We start from the raw sequence: 19,743 nt of genomic DNA, 5'->3' as shown, positions 1-19,743 counted from the left end.
GAGAGAAAGCAGCTTGTTTTAACAGCAGTACTTTGTTTCGTTCAGAAGAGTTTTACCTCATCACGCAGCGGGATGGAAAAACTGGAGCATTCTTTATGTTGATCTAAAAAAAAAAAAAAAGAGTATTATTGCTTCCGGTAATTATAGGAAGAAAAAAAAATACTTTGTATTATGAATAAATTATTTAACAAGCATTTCTGTCTTATGGGTTTGTTTGGATGTGTGAGCTCATCATAAAGATAAAATAACAAGTGACGGTAATTTAACGTCATTATTGTAAACACTGACGCAGAAAGTTTAGCATTTCAATGATGAATATTTCAAGTATGGCCTAAGTTTTTTTTTTTTTGTAAAAATGTTTTTAATATAATCAAAGTTATTGTAAACATTTTTACTATAATATTGTGGATCTGTACATTGGCTTTTTAAAATGTTTTTGCAGTTTTCCAATACAAATGAATGATATCTAAAGGTTTAAGCATAAACTATCTGCATCTATTTTAGATGTGTTTAAATTTTTTTAAATTATTTTAAACATTTAATTAAGTGTAATGTGGAGCTGCAGGTCGGAAGGGCGCCCCCTGCGTCTCATCTCTGCTACTACATCCTGACTTCAGAATCAGTGGCAGCTCTCAGCCAATCAGAAATTAGCCATTATTTAGTTAATTATCCTTATTTTCGATGATTAACAGATAATAACTTGATAATGATTATATTTCACAAGTATGATGATAACATTTTAGGGAAATGTCAAAGACAAATTTCTGCAACAGCAGATTGGAATTACTTCTTTAAATTTCTTTACTATTAAAATTTCCCCAACTTTATAAAACAAATGGTTAAAATTTTTTTTTTTTTTTTGTTCCAATTGTATTTATTTACTGCAAATTTTTTCCCCACCAGTTGCTAAAAATATTTTTACCCCTTATAAAAATAAAAGTTTATCCTGTTTGGTTTGTTTTACTAAAATATCCTAACCTCCTTTTTTTCTTATAATGTGAAAATTGATAATGTTTTCAGAAAATCCTTTAAAAAAAACATTGTAATGTAGATATAACATGAATAGTATGATTAAAGTTCCTCTTTCCTTTAAAAAGGAGAGGATCTAAATTTTCCTGGAGGCCCACCTGCATCCGACATGTTCCAGACGAGGAATTCATGACTGATCCCTGCTGGTGAAACTTCTGCAATATTATGTAGATTTAGCAGAACTGATGAGGAATTTATGAATGAAAGTGTAAAAAGTAAGAGGAAAGAAACAGGACACAGCAGCAGTTGAGCGCTAATGGTTTTTATTGCTTGAGAACTGCATCACCTACAGTAGAGGCCAGGCTGTCCAGAAGGGGCTAGAATAAAATCTCTATCTGCTTTTATAGGATGGAGTGAAGAAAAAACTGCGCCTTATACTCCTAAAGCAAACTCACGATGACCAGCAAGAACAAAAAAAAACAAGCAAGGCTTTTTCTTGTTCCACTTTCTGCCTACAAACAAAAAGACACGTCGACATGAACTCTGCAGGCAAAACACAACTTGTGGGTGATTCAGGTGAAAACCAAAACAGAGGATCAGTCTGACAGCTCCAAACAGTCTGAAACCTGTAGTGTTGTAAAAAAAAAAAAAAAAAAAGAGAAGAGAAAGAAAAGAAAGAAACGCTGGCGTCTCCACTCGCTCCTGTAATGCTCCAGCTGTTTGCAGTGAAGGCTGCAGAGGGCTACATACACAACAAGGAAAAAGCAACTTTCCCTGCTTCTCTTTAGAGTTTCTCTCTTTTTCTGACATGTCATTATCAACACAGTTTTACCGACAAACTGCAGAATTTTACAACTCTTACACACTTCATATCTGTGTAGGATACTTGGCACCATAATGCAGTAACAAAATCAGACAAAAAAAAAAAAAAAAAAATTTACATTTTCAAGGACACCCAAGACTATCTAAAATATCACATTCAGAACCATGATAATATAGAAATAAGTTAGAGTAAGAATAATAATGACATAAGAGTGCTATATAGGAAACATTATCTTTTTATATATATATATATATATATATATATATATATATATATATATATATTTATTTATTTATATATATATATTTATATAAATATAAATGTGTGTGTGTATATATGTATGTATATGTACACACATACTTGCATGGTCTATGGCACTGCTTAAAACATTCTTGGATAGGCAATAAATCACCGAACAGTTTTTCTGCTGCTCTCTTCTTGAACACTTTTCCGAAGCTCTCCGCAGCTGCAGGAAAACCTTCGCCATCTCTCTTGTTTTGTCCAGACGCACGTCAGCATCAACGTTTTGGTAAGAATTATAAATTATCTCTTTTAAAAAGTACAGTATATAAAACGAAAACTCCACTTGTGTGTCAGGCATCGCTGTGTGTTCTGAACACAACTCAAAAAACAAAACCAAAAACAGCATCGCCTATCTATAGATGTTTATATCTATAGACATATTTATATAGATAGATATATATTTGAAATAAACTCATATTTTTCTATCTAATCCAACAAGGACCACAAAGTTTGGTCAGAGAAGAGAACGGCACTAAAACCATTGAAGGCTCTATGTTATACTGTCAAATGTACAAATAAACCTAACAATAGAGATATACAACTTTTTTTGCATTGCACTTTTTTTTTTCTTTCTTTTTTTTTTTTCTTTCTTTAAAACACCTTACATATTTTATGGAAAGTAGCGTCTATACATAGAGGCATACCTAAAAATGGCCAGTACGGTGTCCTATAGTACGTAGTATGACTGATTTCGATTAGAGTTTTGGCAATGAGGCTGCAGCATGGAAACGAGTCGTCTGTCCTTCTGTGTGGTTGCCTTTTTTTTCTTTTTTTTTGGGGTTGCATGGCAACGGCGAGGTCAGCGATGTGCGTCTTGTCTGGAGCCGGGGCCCTCGGGTGCTCGTCCACATCTCTGCGAGTGTTTTATGGAGAGGAAAACGGCTGCGTTTTCGCATGGATGAGGCGTGTCCAGGCGACTGCGACTGGTCAGCGCTGCTGAAAAAAAAAAGTTTCTCTACGTTCTTCAGTGTGTGCTTGTGCAATAAGTGTGTGTTTGTGTGTGTGTGGTTTTTTTTTTTCTTTTTCTCCTGTGTTCTCACAGAGGCGCTTCACTGAATATGTTCTCCCCCCTTTGGCAACACTTCCCTGTGGAGGAAAAAGAGAGGAAAAAAGGAAAAGTTTTTATTTCAGCACAACAACAAAAAGAGTTTAAATCCAAGACAAATCATCTCCAGGACATTTTAGTCTCACTTTGCATACAAAACGAAGCACTAGCTTGTGTGTTAATGTCTTAAAATGACTTGCATTTTAAGCAATCTGCAGTTTTACACAGTTCTCTTCTGATCAAGTTTTATCGTCAAATAAAACTCTTCAGACAGGTGGTGGTGGGGTGGGGGGGCAGATTTACCCCCTCCTCTCCTGAGAGAAGCATTTCTCGCAAAGGTAATGAAGAATCAAGCAAATCAAATCAAACAGTGGCAAACAATGGGAAGAATTGTAAGAAAGAAAAAGAATATTTACCACGAAATCACTGCACCACACAACACTTGTGCTTATTTGCATTAGGTTTACCTGCCCCCGCTGTTATTCGGAAGGACAGGAAGACAGGCTGGCGGGGGGGACAGAGACAAACCACAGTCAGAAAATAAAATTCAAGTTGAAGACGTTTCGTGTTTTAGTGCTTTCAGGAAAAAGGACACACGCCTCCTCTTTCGCCCTTCAGAGCAGCGATGGCATGCAGGTTAAACTCACACAGCAGCGCTCTGCATTTTTGGGCCTGTATGCTAACGACATCGACTTTTTCTAAACAGAAGCGGCAAGGATTTTAGCGGTGGCGTGTGGTTATCTGTCAGTTACTCAGGTCAGCTCTCACACACACACACACACACACACACACACACACACCGCTGTCTTGTGCCGCATTGTGTATGAGGACAGATCGGACTTAAGGCGCCTGTCTGACTGAATCGGCTGAAGTTGCACAAAAATTATATCTGCAAAGTTAATAAATACACACCGCTAACATGACGACATCATTAAGTTTTTAGCAGGAAAAAAAACAAGTTTACATCCAGGAAAACTTTTCAGTTGCATGACGACAACACAGCACAGCACAAGTGGACGTGTGGGCGGAGCCCCTGTTGTTACCTTGTGGTCCCCCATGCAGACATTGGGCCCAATGTTATCATACACTATAGACTTGTCTTCATTTTCAGGCTGCAGAGACACAAAATCAGATGTTCTGTGATGCAGATGTGAAGGACAGATTGTTATTAGTCACATTAAAATGACACACACACACACACACAGAGACACACAGGTTTGTGTCATGTTTGACTGCAGGTTCGTGTTACAAAAAGAGAAATAAGGGAATAAGAAATCAAAATAAATAATAAATAAAACAGTGAGTGTGAAGAGGTGAGACTGGAGTGTGTCTGGGTGGCACACAGCGGTATCTGTTTTATGTGATGAGTGTAAAATGAACCATTTCTTGTGTATGTTGTGTAAATGTGTCCAGTTGACCGTTCATGCTGTGGTTTACTCCCCACCGCTGTCAGATAGTTGGAGATGAAGATGTTGTGCATGATTCCACTCACATGTCCTGCATTCATCATGTTAATATCAGAGCAGCACAAACTTTTTTACATTTTCTGTGAATCACATCAGGTTGGACTATTTCCTCTTCAGCCTTCTGAGACCTCTCAGACTTTCTAGTAATGTCTCTAAGTTGTCTTCAGGAACAGTTGTCCGAGTTTTCTGAAGGACATTTTTTCCTTTTGGATGTTTCTGCTTTTGTTTTATTCCATGTCCAGATGATCCCACACTGCTTCAGTAATGTTGAGCTCCAGGTTCTGGGTAGGACTCATCCTCTTGTCAGACTTTCATTCCAGTTCTTGTGCCGTTTGCCAGAATTCAGCCTTTTCTCCACATTTCTCTTCCTTAAGAGTGGCTTCTTGACATCCATCCTTCATGCAGGCCATGTCTGGTGAGGCTTCAGTGAACAGTACGGTATTGGACCAGATGCCTCTCTCAGGTCCTGTGTAGGACTTTAAGCGATTTTTAAGAGCATCATTTTCTCATACTATTAATCTGCTGCAGCTTCTTCTTTTTTTTTAGTATAAAACTTTGTTAAATTGTCATATTTTGCAGTAAAAAAAAAAAACCTAAAGATCAGTGAAAATAGAATGTTTCTTAGCAACTGTCTGCTGGTAACAAAATGATCTAAAGACGCTTTCTAAGCTGCTGTTGACACATTAATGGTTCGGGAGCCTTTTCTACTCGAATGATTCATAAATCAGTGTAATAACCCAACAAGCTAAACATGTTCCTCTGTGAATGGTCAGATTCAGGAACTGAGCTGAAAATGAGTTCAAAAGCAGCAAATGTCCAAAGAACAGCTGAAGACAAAAGCTTCTGCATGTATAATAAAAAAAAGAAAAAGAAAAGACATCATAAAACAAAACAAAAAGAAAAACATCATTAAGTTTGTTCTGAATTCCTCACATGTTCCCTCGCAGCAGAACCTCAAAGAGCTCCACTCGGGTTTGGTCTTTACACGCACGCACGCACGCACGCACGCACGCACACACACACACAAACAAACCGACTGTAATCTGAGAGATTCGTGGTTCTGAATCTCTTTTTGCACACAAAGAAGCCAACACACACTCACACACAAATCTGCAGACTGGAGTATAAATCACACTCGTCTGGTTGAACTAAAGACTTTTTAAATATCCAGTCAGCCCCCCCCCTCCCACACACACACACACACACACACACACACACAGATCTGTTCCCACACTTCAGAAGGAGACAGAGAGCTTTAGAATGAACCATAAAGCAAAATCCAAATTAACTTCAGCCCAGTCCTGCAGCCGAGCGGGGTCAGCACACCGAGCCTCCACCTCACTACCTTTCCCAGGGGCCACGCACTGCCACCTCTCTATTCGTCTGGCAGGCGACAACCCCCCCCCTCCTCTTCTCCCGGTTGCTGAGATACATTCATCAAACACACACTTGATAATTTACAAAGGCAGCATAAAATTGTGGATTTTCGGGCTGCATAATCTTTAGACAGATAAACAAATTACCCGGGGCCCTCTGGCAGGGAGGGAGCGCTCGCTCGGGTAAACATTCATTACCGGCGCTCCCGGAGCTGGTGCCGCGCCGCACAGCCAGTGGGCAACCTTTGGCGTGTTAGGGCTCGGCAAGCAGAAAATAACATGATGGCGAGTTAACCGACCATGCCATGATAAATGACGCCACACGCCGGGCTGTTTACGGGCCCATGTCTCAACAATCTGTAACGCTCAGAGCCTCAGAGTGTGTGCTCAGTGAATCATCAGCCAATCTGCAGAGGCACTAACTGTCGCACTCGCTCCCTGCATTACCAGCAATTAGCCGGTACTTGGGGGGGGGGGGGGGGGCAAACAACAAAGCAGCTGTGTGTCTACATAAATTTGACACATTAATTGGGTGAAAACACACAGCAGGTAGCCTTTTTTAAATACTTCAAAGTCTGTTATTTTACTTCTGATTGTATTAAACGGATAAAGTTTGGTGCTAGCAGAGTCCTCGGTCCGAAAAGAAGAAAGATCAGGAAGGAATTTTCATTTGTGGAGGACAAAAGAAAGCAAACTTTCTGAGCAGCCTCCCGCTGTGGACCAGGACTGGACATTACCAGATGAAAGCCTGGCTGTTCCAGGAACACGTCCTCTAAAGAAGCACTTCTTTTTAGATTAGAAAAGATCTTTTCTTTTGGTGGTAGAGCTAACAGCCCTCCAAGTCTCCATCGTGTTTATCTTGTGGAAAATAAGAGTTAACCGAATCTGGGGGAACGCTGCTTGGCTGCAGGCCGGATCTTCCAAGTAATCCAGCAAACAAAATACGGAGTCAAAGCGTGAACAGACTGCGGCGTCGGCTGCAGGAGGAAATGTGGAGGTAGCGGGGGGAGAGAGGTGGCAGATTGGGCTGGGGTTTGTAATTCTGGCCTGGATCTGAAGCCAAGCAGGGTTTTAACTCTCTGAGGGAGGCGACAGATCGGTGGTTTTATGAAGAAGATGGAACTCTCCATATACACTATCTGGTTAGACCTCCGAATGAATATTCACAGAAATCTCATCCTTCCATCTGTGAGGCCACGCAGAAGGAAACAGGTGATGGAAATCAAGGATGGAGGTTTAAGGCAAATCGGGTCAGACGTTAGTGATGATGGCCTCTAAATACTTCATCAAAACAGGAAAAGAAAATTAGTTTTATTTCATAGAAAAAGTCAGAAAGAAAGGGGTCGGCGAGGCTCACCTTTAAGACCAGGTCTCTGGCGGAGGAAGACATGAGGATTCGGTCACACCAGGCGGGACATCTGGTGTTCATGTACTGCTTCCCCTGATTGCTGTCTTCACTGTACGGATAACTGAGCATCACAAAAACAAACGAAAACAAGTTTAAGTCACAACAAAGTAACACAGAACAATCATTCTTCTATAAGAGTTCAAACAGAAAAGGGAAACCAGTAAATGTGACATGGGCTACGGTTACATGATGATTTTTAATTCGGAATTAATAATTTGGATTTAAATAATTGAGAATTAACATATTTTTCTATGAGTTTACATGAAAATAATAATTCCAAATGAACGTTTACATGAAACATGTCCTCACTTAATTCCTCTTTAGAGCGGCGGGTTGGGAAGGGTCCTGATTGGACAGACAGCGTGATGTATGATGTATACCGGAAATAAGCAAAGTTGGCGTCCTGCTTCTCGTCTTTTCAGTCGTAACTTGTAAAAACTACATAATAAATACCTGTTTCACTACTATTTCGATTATAAATGTGAAGTACCAGCTCAACATGGGCATACTACTTCACTTTTTACAGCAACTGAGAAGGAGAAGAAAGATAGACCACAGAGCACGCAAAGTAAAACAACGCATGTCATCAGGACAGGACAAGGTAACAAGCATGCGCAGAACGACCGTAATTAACTTAGAGCGGAATGAAGGTTTACATGGCAGAGGAATTAAATAGTTTGGAATTAAAATGCGAATAAACCAGCCACTTAATCGGAATTAAGTTTAATTCCGAATAAAAATTAGCTTTAGGAATGAAGTGTTTACATGGTTGTTTTTCATCAGTTTAAAGCGGAATTAACTTTTATTCAGAGTTAAACAGGAATTAAAACTCCCATGTAAATGTAGCAATAGATACTCAAACCTCTTCTGTACTACTAAAGCAGAGACTTTAGTTGTACAAAGATATCTGTTTCGTCACTGCGAGACTAAAACTCTGAGCTAGCAGCCACAGATTAGCTAACAAAAAAGAAAAAAGTCATAAAAGTCTGATTCCAGTTAAAAAAAACAAAAAAAAAACAAACAAACACGCTAATGGGTCGTATGACTTTGCCTTTGTTTGCAATGAATCATGACAGTGCGAGTAGTGTTGTAGTATGAAGACGAAGATGAAGAAGGTTTTATACTGACAAACTGACTCTTCCTATCAGATACCATCTTTGGCCTCACTTCCTTCTGGATCCTCGTGGTGTTTCTGAGCTGAATTTGGGGGCTATCGCTCCCTTATCCTGACACGACAACTGATAAAGATAGCCGTCATCAGTACCAACCGATGGGCTTCTGAGATATTTACCTGTGTAACATCTTTTAAAATATCTGCAAAATTGATCAAGTTAAAAAAAAAATTTTCATTAATTTTGGCACATTTAGTCATCAGACATTACTTTCCTCAGTCCTAGATGAAGTAAGATCCTATCCCTTTGGTTTTCACTGAAAGTAAAGCTCTTTCCTATTAGGATGAGATAAGCATTTTTGTTGTGTTCCAACTGAATCTACTCCGACACAGTGACACATTTCTTGATTACGATGCTTGTGTAATAATCTTACATGTCTCGGCTTTCTGTCGAGACCAAGCGGCAACCTCCAGCGGTTAAAAGTGAAGCCTATGCGGAAGTGCATAAAACTGCAGTTCCCCCTTCATCCACTAGGGGCTGGCTACAAACCGAGCAAATTCCCATAGACTCCCATGTTAAAAAGACCAACTTCACGGCAGTAATAAACAGGTTTACAGCCTGGTTCAAAAATCCATTTTCGGTTTATAGGTCAGGTTTACCCTCATGACAACTGTGGGAGGAGTGAATTTTTTTCTTACTCGCTCGTTTTAAAATAATTCAATCTCGAAGTTCGGCAAATTTAGGGGTGTGTCCGTTTGATTGACAGGTACCAATCTCTGGCTTCAAGTAAGAAGAACGTAGAACAACCGCGGTTTTTAGCCAGTTAACAACGTGACTTAGCTTTAGCCCGGTTACCTTCGTTAGCTGGTTAGCTCTCGTTATCTCCGGGTTAGCTCGGTTAGCTCTTAGCTACAGAAAGCTCGGAGTTCACTCGGTGTCAATCATCCGCCATGACGCTCACGGCTGCCCTCTCAGCTCCACCTCTTTGCCCATATTTGTATTTTCCGGGCGAGACGACGTGCATGACGCTGCCAACATAGCGACGGTAGGAACCGCCCACCGAGCTTCAATTCAGCTCTTCAGAAACCTACGGGTGATGTCACGGAGACTCCGTCCATCTCTTTATATACAGTCTATGGTTGAGACCAAGATTATACACCTTGTAGTAGTGAAGATATACTTAATTTATGTTGAGTGTCATTTCAGGTATCAGACAGAAAGAAACCCCCGTCATGAAAAGGTTAAACAAGAAAAACAATCAGAGGAAGGGATCAAAATATTTTCTCAAACAGGAGGTCCATTAATATGATCAATCATCTGTGTAATCTCTTAAATCAACATCCATGGATGGCTCTATCAGAGCCTCTTTTCTGCCAACTGTACAGGTTGTGTCTGTGTGTGTGTGTTTGAGAAAGAGATGAGGAAAATAAAATAAAACAAGAAAGCAAGAACAAGTATGATTCAGGCGCAGCAGGCCAGAGGGAGTTTCAGTTGCCCAGATGTATAGCTACATCCCCACACGCTCATCAAAAACAGATTATGTGCTGCCGCAAATGGCTGTGAGAGATTGTGTCTGGGAGCAGCAGGGAACAATCGCATGATTTAAGCCGCAGCAGCGGCAGTGCTGGAGTCGGGCGGGGAGCCATCGAGCTGATACAGATTTACATTGTTGAGAATTCAATTTGCCCCTTCGGCTCATCAAACTGCTTCAGATTTAAACGCCACCAATCCAATTTGTTTGTCTGCGCTCATCAGGATGTAACACCAGGCTTACATTCTGTAATACCAATCCAATTTGCTCCTTCAGTGCCACGCATGCTAACTGTAGCATAACACAAAGTGCCTCTTCACTCAGGATGCTGGTACCCTAATGGTAAAATAAACACACACACACACACACACACACACACACACACACACACACACACACACACACTCAGAACGGATTCATCACACTCGCCAAGCTTGGATAGCTTAATTGGGCTTTGTGCTAGAGCAGATTATCCATTCGATTGTAGTCTTTCTTCAGTTCTTTCAATATCTGTGCATTCAGATCCCCACCGCTAAAGCTAATGTCATTATACACCAGTTCTGGTTCTGGTACCATCGTTCCTGAAGCTTCTGCAGCACACAGCATCTAATCCACATCAAGTAGAAAGCTTTTCTGAAGTGCATGAATTTGGGTTTAAGAGGGAAAACCTAAGAAATGCTGTCTGGTCTTAAACTTTTTTTTAATCTATGTAGAAGATGTACATACTTTGCCAGAGAACATTAAATATCTACTTCATTTAATAGTAAATCTGTTAGTTGTTGGGAAACCAAATTAAAAGAATAACAAAATCAAAATTTCAGCCCTTGGAGCGAAAATATTTGTATAACAATAACAATATGATATATTGATTCATTGGGAAAAAGCTTTATATTCTGACTGTAGATATCACAGATTCTGCCAAGACATCGTTTTGATTAGTTTTGAGCCAGAAACCAGTGATCAATATTAGTTATCACATACGGAAACAAGATATAATTCAATAGTGAATTTATGAGGTATATCTCTATTCATATCAAACAACAAAAAGCAATGAAGAAGAACACTTTTATAGTAGAAAGCGACTGTGACACGATTCCTACGCTGAGGTTTAAAATGTTAAAGAATGTTAAACATGTAAAAGAAAACTTGAGAACATTTCTACTGAAAGACGTTAAAACCAGATATAATGTAAACATAACTGCTACTTAGTCTCAAATCAACTATTTTTACATCTATAAAAACCAAGTTATCATCATTTTCCTTCTCAAACTAAGCAAATATAAACATTTCTACATGTTCTTGACTGAGTGAATCTTACAGATGATTATTGGATCATTGTTTTATAGACGTTTTCAAGTCAGACTGATGCTATTGGCTCAATAGATCGATAAACTGATATGGATCAATTAATTTTTGTCGCAAAAAAAGACAACAGCTTTTTAAAATGATATACAAACATTAATATTCTGGAGAGAAAGTCGTGACTTCGCTTTGACTCCTTTATAATTACGTAAGTGAGAGTCAAACTTCCAACATGTCACATTTTAATGAAACTTTTTGCCAGTCAAGAAGGTCTGCATATACTCATCTGCCGCTAGCGCCAGGTTGAACCCCTTTACCTTCAGAACTGCCTTCATTCTTGGCATAATTCATTCAACAAGGTGTTGGAAACATTCCTCTGAGATTTTGCTCCATATTGACATGAAGCATCACACAGTTGCTGCACATCCATGATGAGAATCTCCCGTTCCACCACATCCCACATTTATAATAATCCTACTTTCTGGTATGATATTCTACTGAGGAGATCTTTAGCAATTAAACACATCATTGGCTTCCAGTTCATTATCATAAAAAGTCTTCAGTCAATGAACAGCTAAAGCTGCATCTTATTAATCCACAAACATGGCAACATCTCTACTCTGGTTGTCTTATCTGCTTGTTTCATTCATGCTTACAGGTGTTGCATCCTGTAGTTTTCTGAGTTTTTTTTAGTTTGCATTTATAATAAAATATCAACACCCTTTTATTCTGCTCTTGGTAATTCCTTCCTAAAATCCATCAAGTGACAATTAATGATCTTAAAGTTAATTACCACCCGGACTCAATTGCTTTTTAGTGCAGATTAGTTAATGAAATGTAGAGCTTCAGTGCTTCCATCATAAAACTATCGAAGCACAGAAGGAGACTGGAAACCAGAACTAAAATGATACTAAAATGATACTAAAATGATACATTGTACATGCAGAAATGACCTCAGAGACGTACATTTCACATAGACACATGTATGGAGATGATACCAGATGAAGTTAGTGAAAGTCATATTTTTTGTAGGAGGCTGTCTTTGTGTAAGAGCTTAAGGGAGATGATCTCATTTGCTTGACACACAGCCCCCCTACCAGGTGTACAAACAGACCTACAGTGAGGTACTTAAAGAAGTTCTCTGCCTCCAATTAGCATTAATAACACTCAAAGCATGGGGAAATGCATGGAGGTTTTGGTATGCTAATCAAAGGGCTGAAGGAGTGATCCAGGGATAAAAGAGAGCCTAAAGAATAGGATGAGTGAAACAGATAGAGACAGGGAGGCAGAGGAGAGGGGATAAAGACGGATCAGACAGAAAGAGGCAAAGTGAGGGTGGAAAAGACCAAAGTCTTCAAAGGGCTTGGGGAGCTGCTCAACTTCAGGGTGGCCCGAGTGCTCCGGCTTCCTGAGGGACAGTCTAGGAACAATCCTCCTATCAGGGACTTTGTTATAGCTTTATTGACTAACAAGCCTGGGGTCATTTTGGTGTTAAAGAGATAGAGAGAAAATTAACTTTTCCCCTTAACCTCCTTCAAAGAATGAACTCCCTCTAGATAGCAAACCTCCGCAGGCACTTCAACACTACTTGACTATCGTTTAGTCAGTTTTGATGACAGCCAGCCATTGTAAAAGCTGATTAAAATGCTTTACAATGACCATTGAAGTCCCATTCCATGTGTGTGTACATATGGGCCGTTCCCTTTCTGTTTTGACTCCAATAAAGATAACAATTCTTAATGCACAAGCAAACATTGAAATGGCGCGCTGGGGCCAGAATGATTAATGTGTCCGATTAGTGAGCTCACAAACTAATCGGGGAAGGTAAACGGCTTGAGAGGGTGTATGGCTAGAGGCCGTCAGTTCATATCAGACCCTTATTTCCCACAGCAAGATAAATTAATGGGCTTAACTGATAAGTCCAACCATTGTGTAGCTAGAGGGGAGGTGGTGCTGCACTTTGTGGAATCCAACGATTCCATGAAGTCCAGCTGTAGCTGGAAGGGAGGTGGTGCTGCACTTCATGGAAATCCACCGATTCAGACACACAATGAAAAGAACGCAAAGCGAACACAGAAACTACTAACTTAGGTCTGTGGAGCAGGGGTGCCTAAAGTCGGTCCTCAAGGGCGGCGGGTTTTTCATGTATCCCTGTTCCAGCACACCTGGCTTCCAATAAATGGATCCAACAGTCTATGAAGTTCTGCACAATGACTGATTAGTTTGAGTCAGGTGTGTTGGAACAGTTTTACGTGGAAAACTTGCAGAACTGTGGCCGTCGAGGACCGGAGCTGGACACCCCTGCTGTAGAGAATGAGGGTATGTTTACACTGCCACTATTTGTTCTGCTTTAAACATACTGTGGTCCACATCCATGGATTGCATGATTTGTTGGCATAGTGTGAACACCAACCACACTCTGATCAGGACCAAAAGAAGTGGAATTTAGTCCTAATCAGTGGACGAAATAAAGTAGTGATGTATACCAACTGTGATAAAGCATCAAGAAGAAGCAGAAGGAAGAGGAAGTGATGTAGAGTATTGTTTGGGTGGAAAAAGTAAGCCAAAAGTGTGCTCTAAAAAAGTTGAGATAAAAAAATAACAATGAAAAAGTGTTCTGCACACCACAATAAAACCACAGACCCAGGACAGCATCATGTGGCTCCAGTGTTTACTATCTACTTGTGATAAAAGACCTGGTGAAAACAGAAAGATTCCTATTTCAGTCCTGGTTTATTAAAAAGCCTCTTTTTTCCCCAATTCTTTCTCCTTTTTCATTATTGATCAGTGGCTGTTGTGGGAAGTTTTGCCCCATAAAAAGCAGCTGTTTTAACTATGTGACCAAACTGTCCAGGCAGTTAGGCCACATAGTTAGATGGAAAGCAAATTAAAAGGTGTGAAATTTTTCATAAGTGCCCGCCCAATTGAACAGAGCCTTCCAGATCATCCAGGTGTAAACAACCCCTGAGATGTAGCTCTTGGGTTTTTTGCAATTCACCCAAGAATTCAACTGCCTAACCTTGATTTAAACTTGCTAAGATATCGATAGGCAATTGTCTGAAATGATTCCCACTTGTAAGCTCTCTGATTGTAGAATGATGGACTCCAAATAGGCGGGAAATGAGATTTATTAAGCTGATCGATCAGACAGCAGTTCATGATTTCTGGTATGTAGATCTGAAGAATGTTGTTGTGGAAATTTTATGTTCCCTGAGATGTCTGCAACTTTGTAATCTTTTTCACTTCAGAACCAGACTCCTGGTCTTTGACAGAGTTTTTCCTACAACAATGTCTTTAAGACATTAGTTATAAGACAAAGAAATGTCAGTACCAGCATACACAGTTATCTATAATTAAATCCATAATTAAAATCATCATCTGTCTACGTGTTGTTTCTCTTTTATATGATGCATCACATCCTGGGTTTTTATTGTCTTGCGTAAGACTGAGACTTGTTGTAATGGCAACAACAATCATGTCAAAATACATATCATATAAAAAGAACTGAGGATTATTGTTTAATCAAATCCAGGTAGGTAGATGTTGTATAACCAGAGATTAAAATCAACCTCCACACCTTAAAACCCTTCCCTGACTCATCAACAGCAATTACCTCTTCAAGATCATGTCTGATGTCTTTCCTCCTCGGCATCTAAAATGCTTCGGATCAGCAAACTAAAAAATCCTCTCCTTTCACAGACAAACTCATCCTGGTGATGATCAATCAGTCAGTACATTTAATTAGCAGCACCCAGCTGGCACTTTCACCCTTGTGGAAGCAGAAGGCTGCACTGGGTTTTTCCACACACTGCTTCTGTGTCTTAACGAGGTTTTGTTTGGGCCATATTTAGTTGTTTATCTGAGGTTGTATTTACATAAGAAAGGACTTTAAAAAGAGAAAAGATGATTTCTTCCAATGTTCTGACAGAACTGACAGAGTATGTACTTTTACATATACATACTTTTCTCTGAATTTGAAGTTGTTTTAACATCAACTGGAGAAAGAAAAAAAAAATCAATTAAACACGATCTTCTGAGACTAAATATTTGTCACTTCCGTTTACATTTTTATATAAATCATTATTGTATTATTGATGTCATACAATCGTTCTATTTCTTCATCCTTTCTGTGGCGCTGCTGGCCACTTTGCCGATGATACATGTCCGTACAGTTGCATGCTGAGACCCTCCAGCAACCATTAAGAGCTCATTCATTCATGCTTGGTTTAGGGTTTAATGTTTGACTTGGCTGCTGGCACATTACTCACATGTGTGGCTGCTGTGTCAGCTTGTTTGTCTTGCAACAGTAAAATGTGGCAAGGTGAGCACAAGCCCTACCTGCACTGTGCCATTTAGCCTCACCCAGCAGGAGAGGCTGTGTTTTCATGGATTACTGTATTATGCAGCCTTTTATGCCCAAACACTTTTTGTGTAATTGATACCAAAACTGGAAAGTCTTTTCCAAACAATTAAATAACAAATATTTGAAAACGGAACACATGAAGCGTTGAATTGGAAAAACGATAAGCATTATATGTGTAAAGATACTTTGTGCAGAGCCAGACTCGCTACCCCTTTCAACAAAACCAGACACTCAAGACTTCCTTGTCCTACTTTTTTTTGTTATCTCTGCATCAAAACGGATTACTTTATTGTATATGACAAAGTAGCAGGCCAGACAGTGGGCCATTCAGTGGACTGAGTAATGAGGGCAATATAAACTTGGGAATATAGGTATGGGAGGAAGCCAGAGATAAGAGTTGTTGCATCAGAAACACTAGGTCAAGGGTGCTCAACAGCATCGTGGGATGTTGCAGATGCTATTCCCGAAATGGGATTGGCTAAAAAGTCGGAAACTACAGACTTCAAATGACTCGCTGCCTCTACATCTATGTTTGTTTGCTGTTGTCAGGGGAGTCTTGGCAAAACATGACGCATGCACACACAGACTCAAAAAGATCAGCCAAATGCTATCAATAAAGCTGAATGTTTGCTTCAGTTCGTAGAGCTGGGAGGCTCACAGGCACAACATTGGCATAGCGGAGCACAAACAGAGTGAAATGCCAATGGTAGCTTTGTGGAGTTCAGCTATGACAATTCCCGCCTTTAGCCCCTGTGAATGAAGACAAGGAGACACAGATGGCATCCATTTAATCTTTCCTATGAAAGATTGTTTGAAACAAAGCCTGACTCTCAGTGGCGTTGTCTCAGACAAGAGGCAACGTTACATGACAGCAGCGAAATCTTCAGCTATTATCGCCACAGTGTGGCCCCTCATCATTTTCACGGGCTCTCCAGTAGTTAGAATGATGGATGTGCTGCTGGCTGTGAAACAATGTTCCTGTTCAGTGTGATGCTGGAACCAGCCAACACAAGCCACACACTCACAGAGGCTTGGACTCACTGCTTTAACCAAACATCGTCGCTTAACTACATCTGCGGTGCCCCTTAAATGAGTCACGTGCCTCTGCTCCAGTATAGCAGAGCCGCTCACAGAGCTCAGAACAAGCAGCTTCCTTTATGTATGATGCAAACAGAGGAGCTGTAGAACTAATGTATTCACAATCAAATACACATACAGAGAGGGTGAGATCATTCGTACAAGCCTTCAGAGGGCAGGGGTGTAGAGTGAAGAGTGTTGTTCACAGAACAACGACAGCTAGTGTTTACAGAAGAGCCATCTGTGTGAGCACTTCCTATGAGCTCAAAACGAGTCTGCAGGAATTCTCCACCACTCTGACAATTCCCTCATAGGCTCTTATTAGCGGTTATTGAGAAACTGGCAGGTGGCCATTAGTGTCTCTTGACACAAAACCTTCTCTCGTCTGAAGGGCAAAAAACCGTTCTGCTGGGCATCAGCTTTAAAACCTCCTCCTTCCTTTTTCACGAGCATGAGAATATTGTAGAGTTTCCCAGCAGGCAAGTCACTGTTGGCTTGTCCTCACAGACCTGCAGCTTTGGAAAACATATGTTAACGTGCCAAGATTGACCCTAGGGTGCTTCCCATACAGTGAGGACACAAGTGTTTATCAGTTTCTGACTCCTAACAGACCTCACCTCCTGACCTCTGGGCCATGTTGGGCTCCTCTGCTTCGTTCCATGTCTAGACTTGACAAACACTAAGGCAGGACGAGACACTCTTTTCTCTGTCAGCCTTACTATACATGCTACTTGGTTGATTTGATTCAGCTAGAAAGCAAAATAAAAACCAAACAAACAAAAAGATATTAAAAAAAACAAAAAAAAACAGGCAGGATTTGATTATTGTTGTGCTAACTAACATAAACTAGTAGTATGGGTTCATAAAGCATTATGAGCTAGTTTGTATAAACTGACACCACAGTGCTAACAAAGGTTGGCATATCTGCAATGTGTCCAGATTTGATGAGACAACGTTTCAGATGTGATAATCATTTTTACTCAACTGCAGGCATAGTAGATCTAGAGTTAGGTGCCGGGGAACTTCTTTAGACTGACTTTAGGAGAGCTGTTATCATGGATTCAGAGTATACCAAGTCGGACTTCTAAGGGAAAGTGTAATGCAGTTAGGGCCTTTGTGCATGCAGTGGTGTCCTTTAGTAAAAAAGAGAAAGATAAAATGATCCCAAAGGAAATTAGGGACTAAGCAGCACTCCCAACAATAAAAACAAATAAATGAATAAAATATAATAAAGTGAAATTATATTTGTTGAAAAAGTAAGTCGAAACAATAAAGTGAGGTAAAGTGACATAGTCACTTAAATAAAGTGACACATATCAAAGTTGAAAATGACACAAGTTGAAAAAGTTTGGCATTTGCAGTCCTACATGCTGCCCTAAACGTTGACAATGTGTGGTGCTGTCGTAGTGCCGCCTTCCTCTTTCCCTGTCCAATGTGCTATTACTAGGGGTGGGAAATCAAATTAAAAAATCAAATATCGGGATTTTTTGCTTCACAATTTTAAAATGATTTTTTGTTCAAAAAATTTATTTTTTTTCCAGATGAATAAAAGTAATACATAATAAAATGTTTGTCATTTTTTATTGTTTTTATCGATCTTTTTACTTGTCCTCTTGGGCATGATAGCAGCACAATGATGGTCTGCCTACTGCAGGCGTGCCCAAGTCTAGTCCTCGAGATCTACCATCCTGCAACCTTTAGACGCAACCTCTGTCCATCACAGCCGAGTCAAACAAATGAATTGCTCTTCTGCATGTCATCCAGCTCTGCAGAGGCCTGCTAATGAGCCACTTATTTGATTCAGGTGTGTTGGAGAAGGGCCGCACCTAAAAACAGCAGGATGGTAGATCTCCAGGACTGGACTTGGGCACCCCTGGCCTACTGGGTTGTTTTTTCCTCATTGAAATCAAGAAAAATAACAAGTAAAAAAAGCTTTGTACATTTTTTTTTTTTGGTTTTTGGTCTGCAAAATCTGCAATATCAAAGAATCGTGAGAATCACAATTTAAATCGAATTGGCACCCAAAAACTCAAAAATCTGGATCAAAGCATAGTGTCAGAACCCTAGGTATTACACAGTGTAATGGCCCTGGGCAGAATTTTTTAACATAAGTGGTGAAGGAAAGGTTTAGGGAGCCCTTCCTGTTTAGATTTTATCAAATAAAACAGTTCAAATCCCATGTTTTCTTTATGTTTCGATAACAACAAAATCCCTTTAACCCCTAACAACACTCTTTTGCTTTGTATTATCTATTTGTTAGCCAAATATTTCACTGCTTGTCAGCTGTGAGCATAAAACAGAAGATGCTTGCCAGTGTGTCAGTGGATGATCTTGTTGCAGTCGGTGTATGACACAGTCGACAGCTGTACAATGAATATCATAGTCATGTGCAAGTGCTACTATTCAGGCCTCGTGTAAGCTAAACTACGGACGGTTTTGAGTAGAACCAGCGCCTTTAGGGAGACAATCATTCCTGCTCAGCTTTTGTGTAATCTGCTGTCTTCTGTGGCACCACAGATCAAATTATATTCCTTATAACAGACTTTGTAGCGATGTTATATCTATTGACATTAAGTTTCTTCACCTACAGCTCTGAATAGACAGAAACTGTGAGAACAAATGTTTTCCCTTTTTACCTGGGTGTGATTGACCGGCAACCTGTCCAGGATATACCTGCTTCTCGCCCAAAGATTGCTGGGATAGGCTCCAGCTTCCCTGCAACCCTTAATCAGACTAAGCAGTTTGGAAAATGAATGAATGAGAATGTTTACCTGGGTTAAGTTCTACTAAAATCTTTACCTGCCTGGAGAAACAGTAACTGACAACTAAAGTTTAGAGATTTCCAGCTTCAAGTTTTTGGACAGACATCACAAAAAGGATGAACCACTCTGAAGAAAAAAAGATGCTGGATAAGCACTTTTCTTCAAGGCAGCTACATGTGCTCTCTGCTATTTGGAAAACGACTAAC

General features: G+C 40.0%; 1 protein-coding gene across 2 annotated transcripts in view; it reads right to left on the bottom strand.

The window, feature by feature from the left end:
* Positions 1–2,146: 2,146 nt before the first annotated feature.
* inpp5a (inositol polyphosphate-5-phosphatase A) overlaps positions 2,147–19,743 on the bottom strand; it is a 171,225-nt gene continuing 153,628 nt past the window's right edge. The window contains exons 13-16 of one of the 2 annotated variants that reach the window (XM_079249303.1): positions 7,340–7,451; positions 4,184–4,252; positions 3,608–3,644; positions 2,147–3,181 (exon numbers count right to left, since the gene is read on the bottom strand). In XM_079249303.1, the coding sequence (XP_079105429.1) occupies positions 3,132–3,181; positions 3,608–3,644; positions 4,184–4,252; positions 7,340–7,451 (268 nt within the window). In that variant the 3' untranslated portion in view covers positions 2,147–3,131. Of the gene's footprint in view, positions 3,182–3,556; positions 3,645–4,183; positions 4,253–7,339; positions 7,452–19,743 lie in introns of both variants that reach the window. The other variant, XM_079249304.1, reaches the window with a different exon arrangement.

The sequence above is a fragment of the Telmatherina bonti genome (assembly GCF_933228915.1).
Source record: "Telmatherina bonti genome assembly, chromosome: 11".
NCBI lineage: Eukaryota > Metazoa > Chordata > Actinopteri > Atheriniformes > Telmatherinidae > Telmatherina > Telmatherina bonti.
Note: the sequence above shows the minus strand (reverse complement) of the source record. Positions and strands in the feature narration are given on the sequence as shown.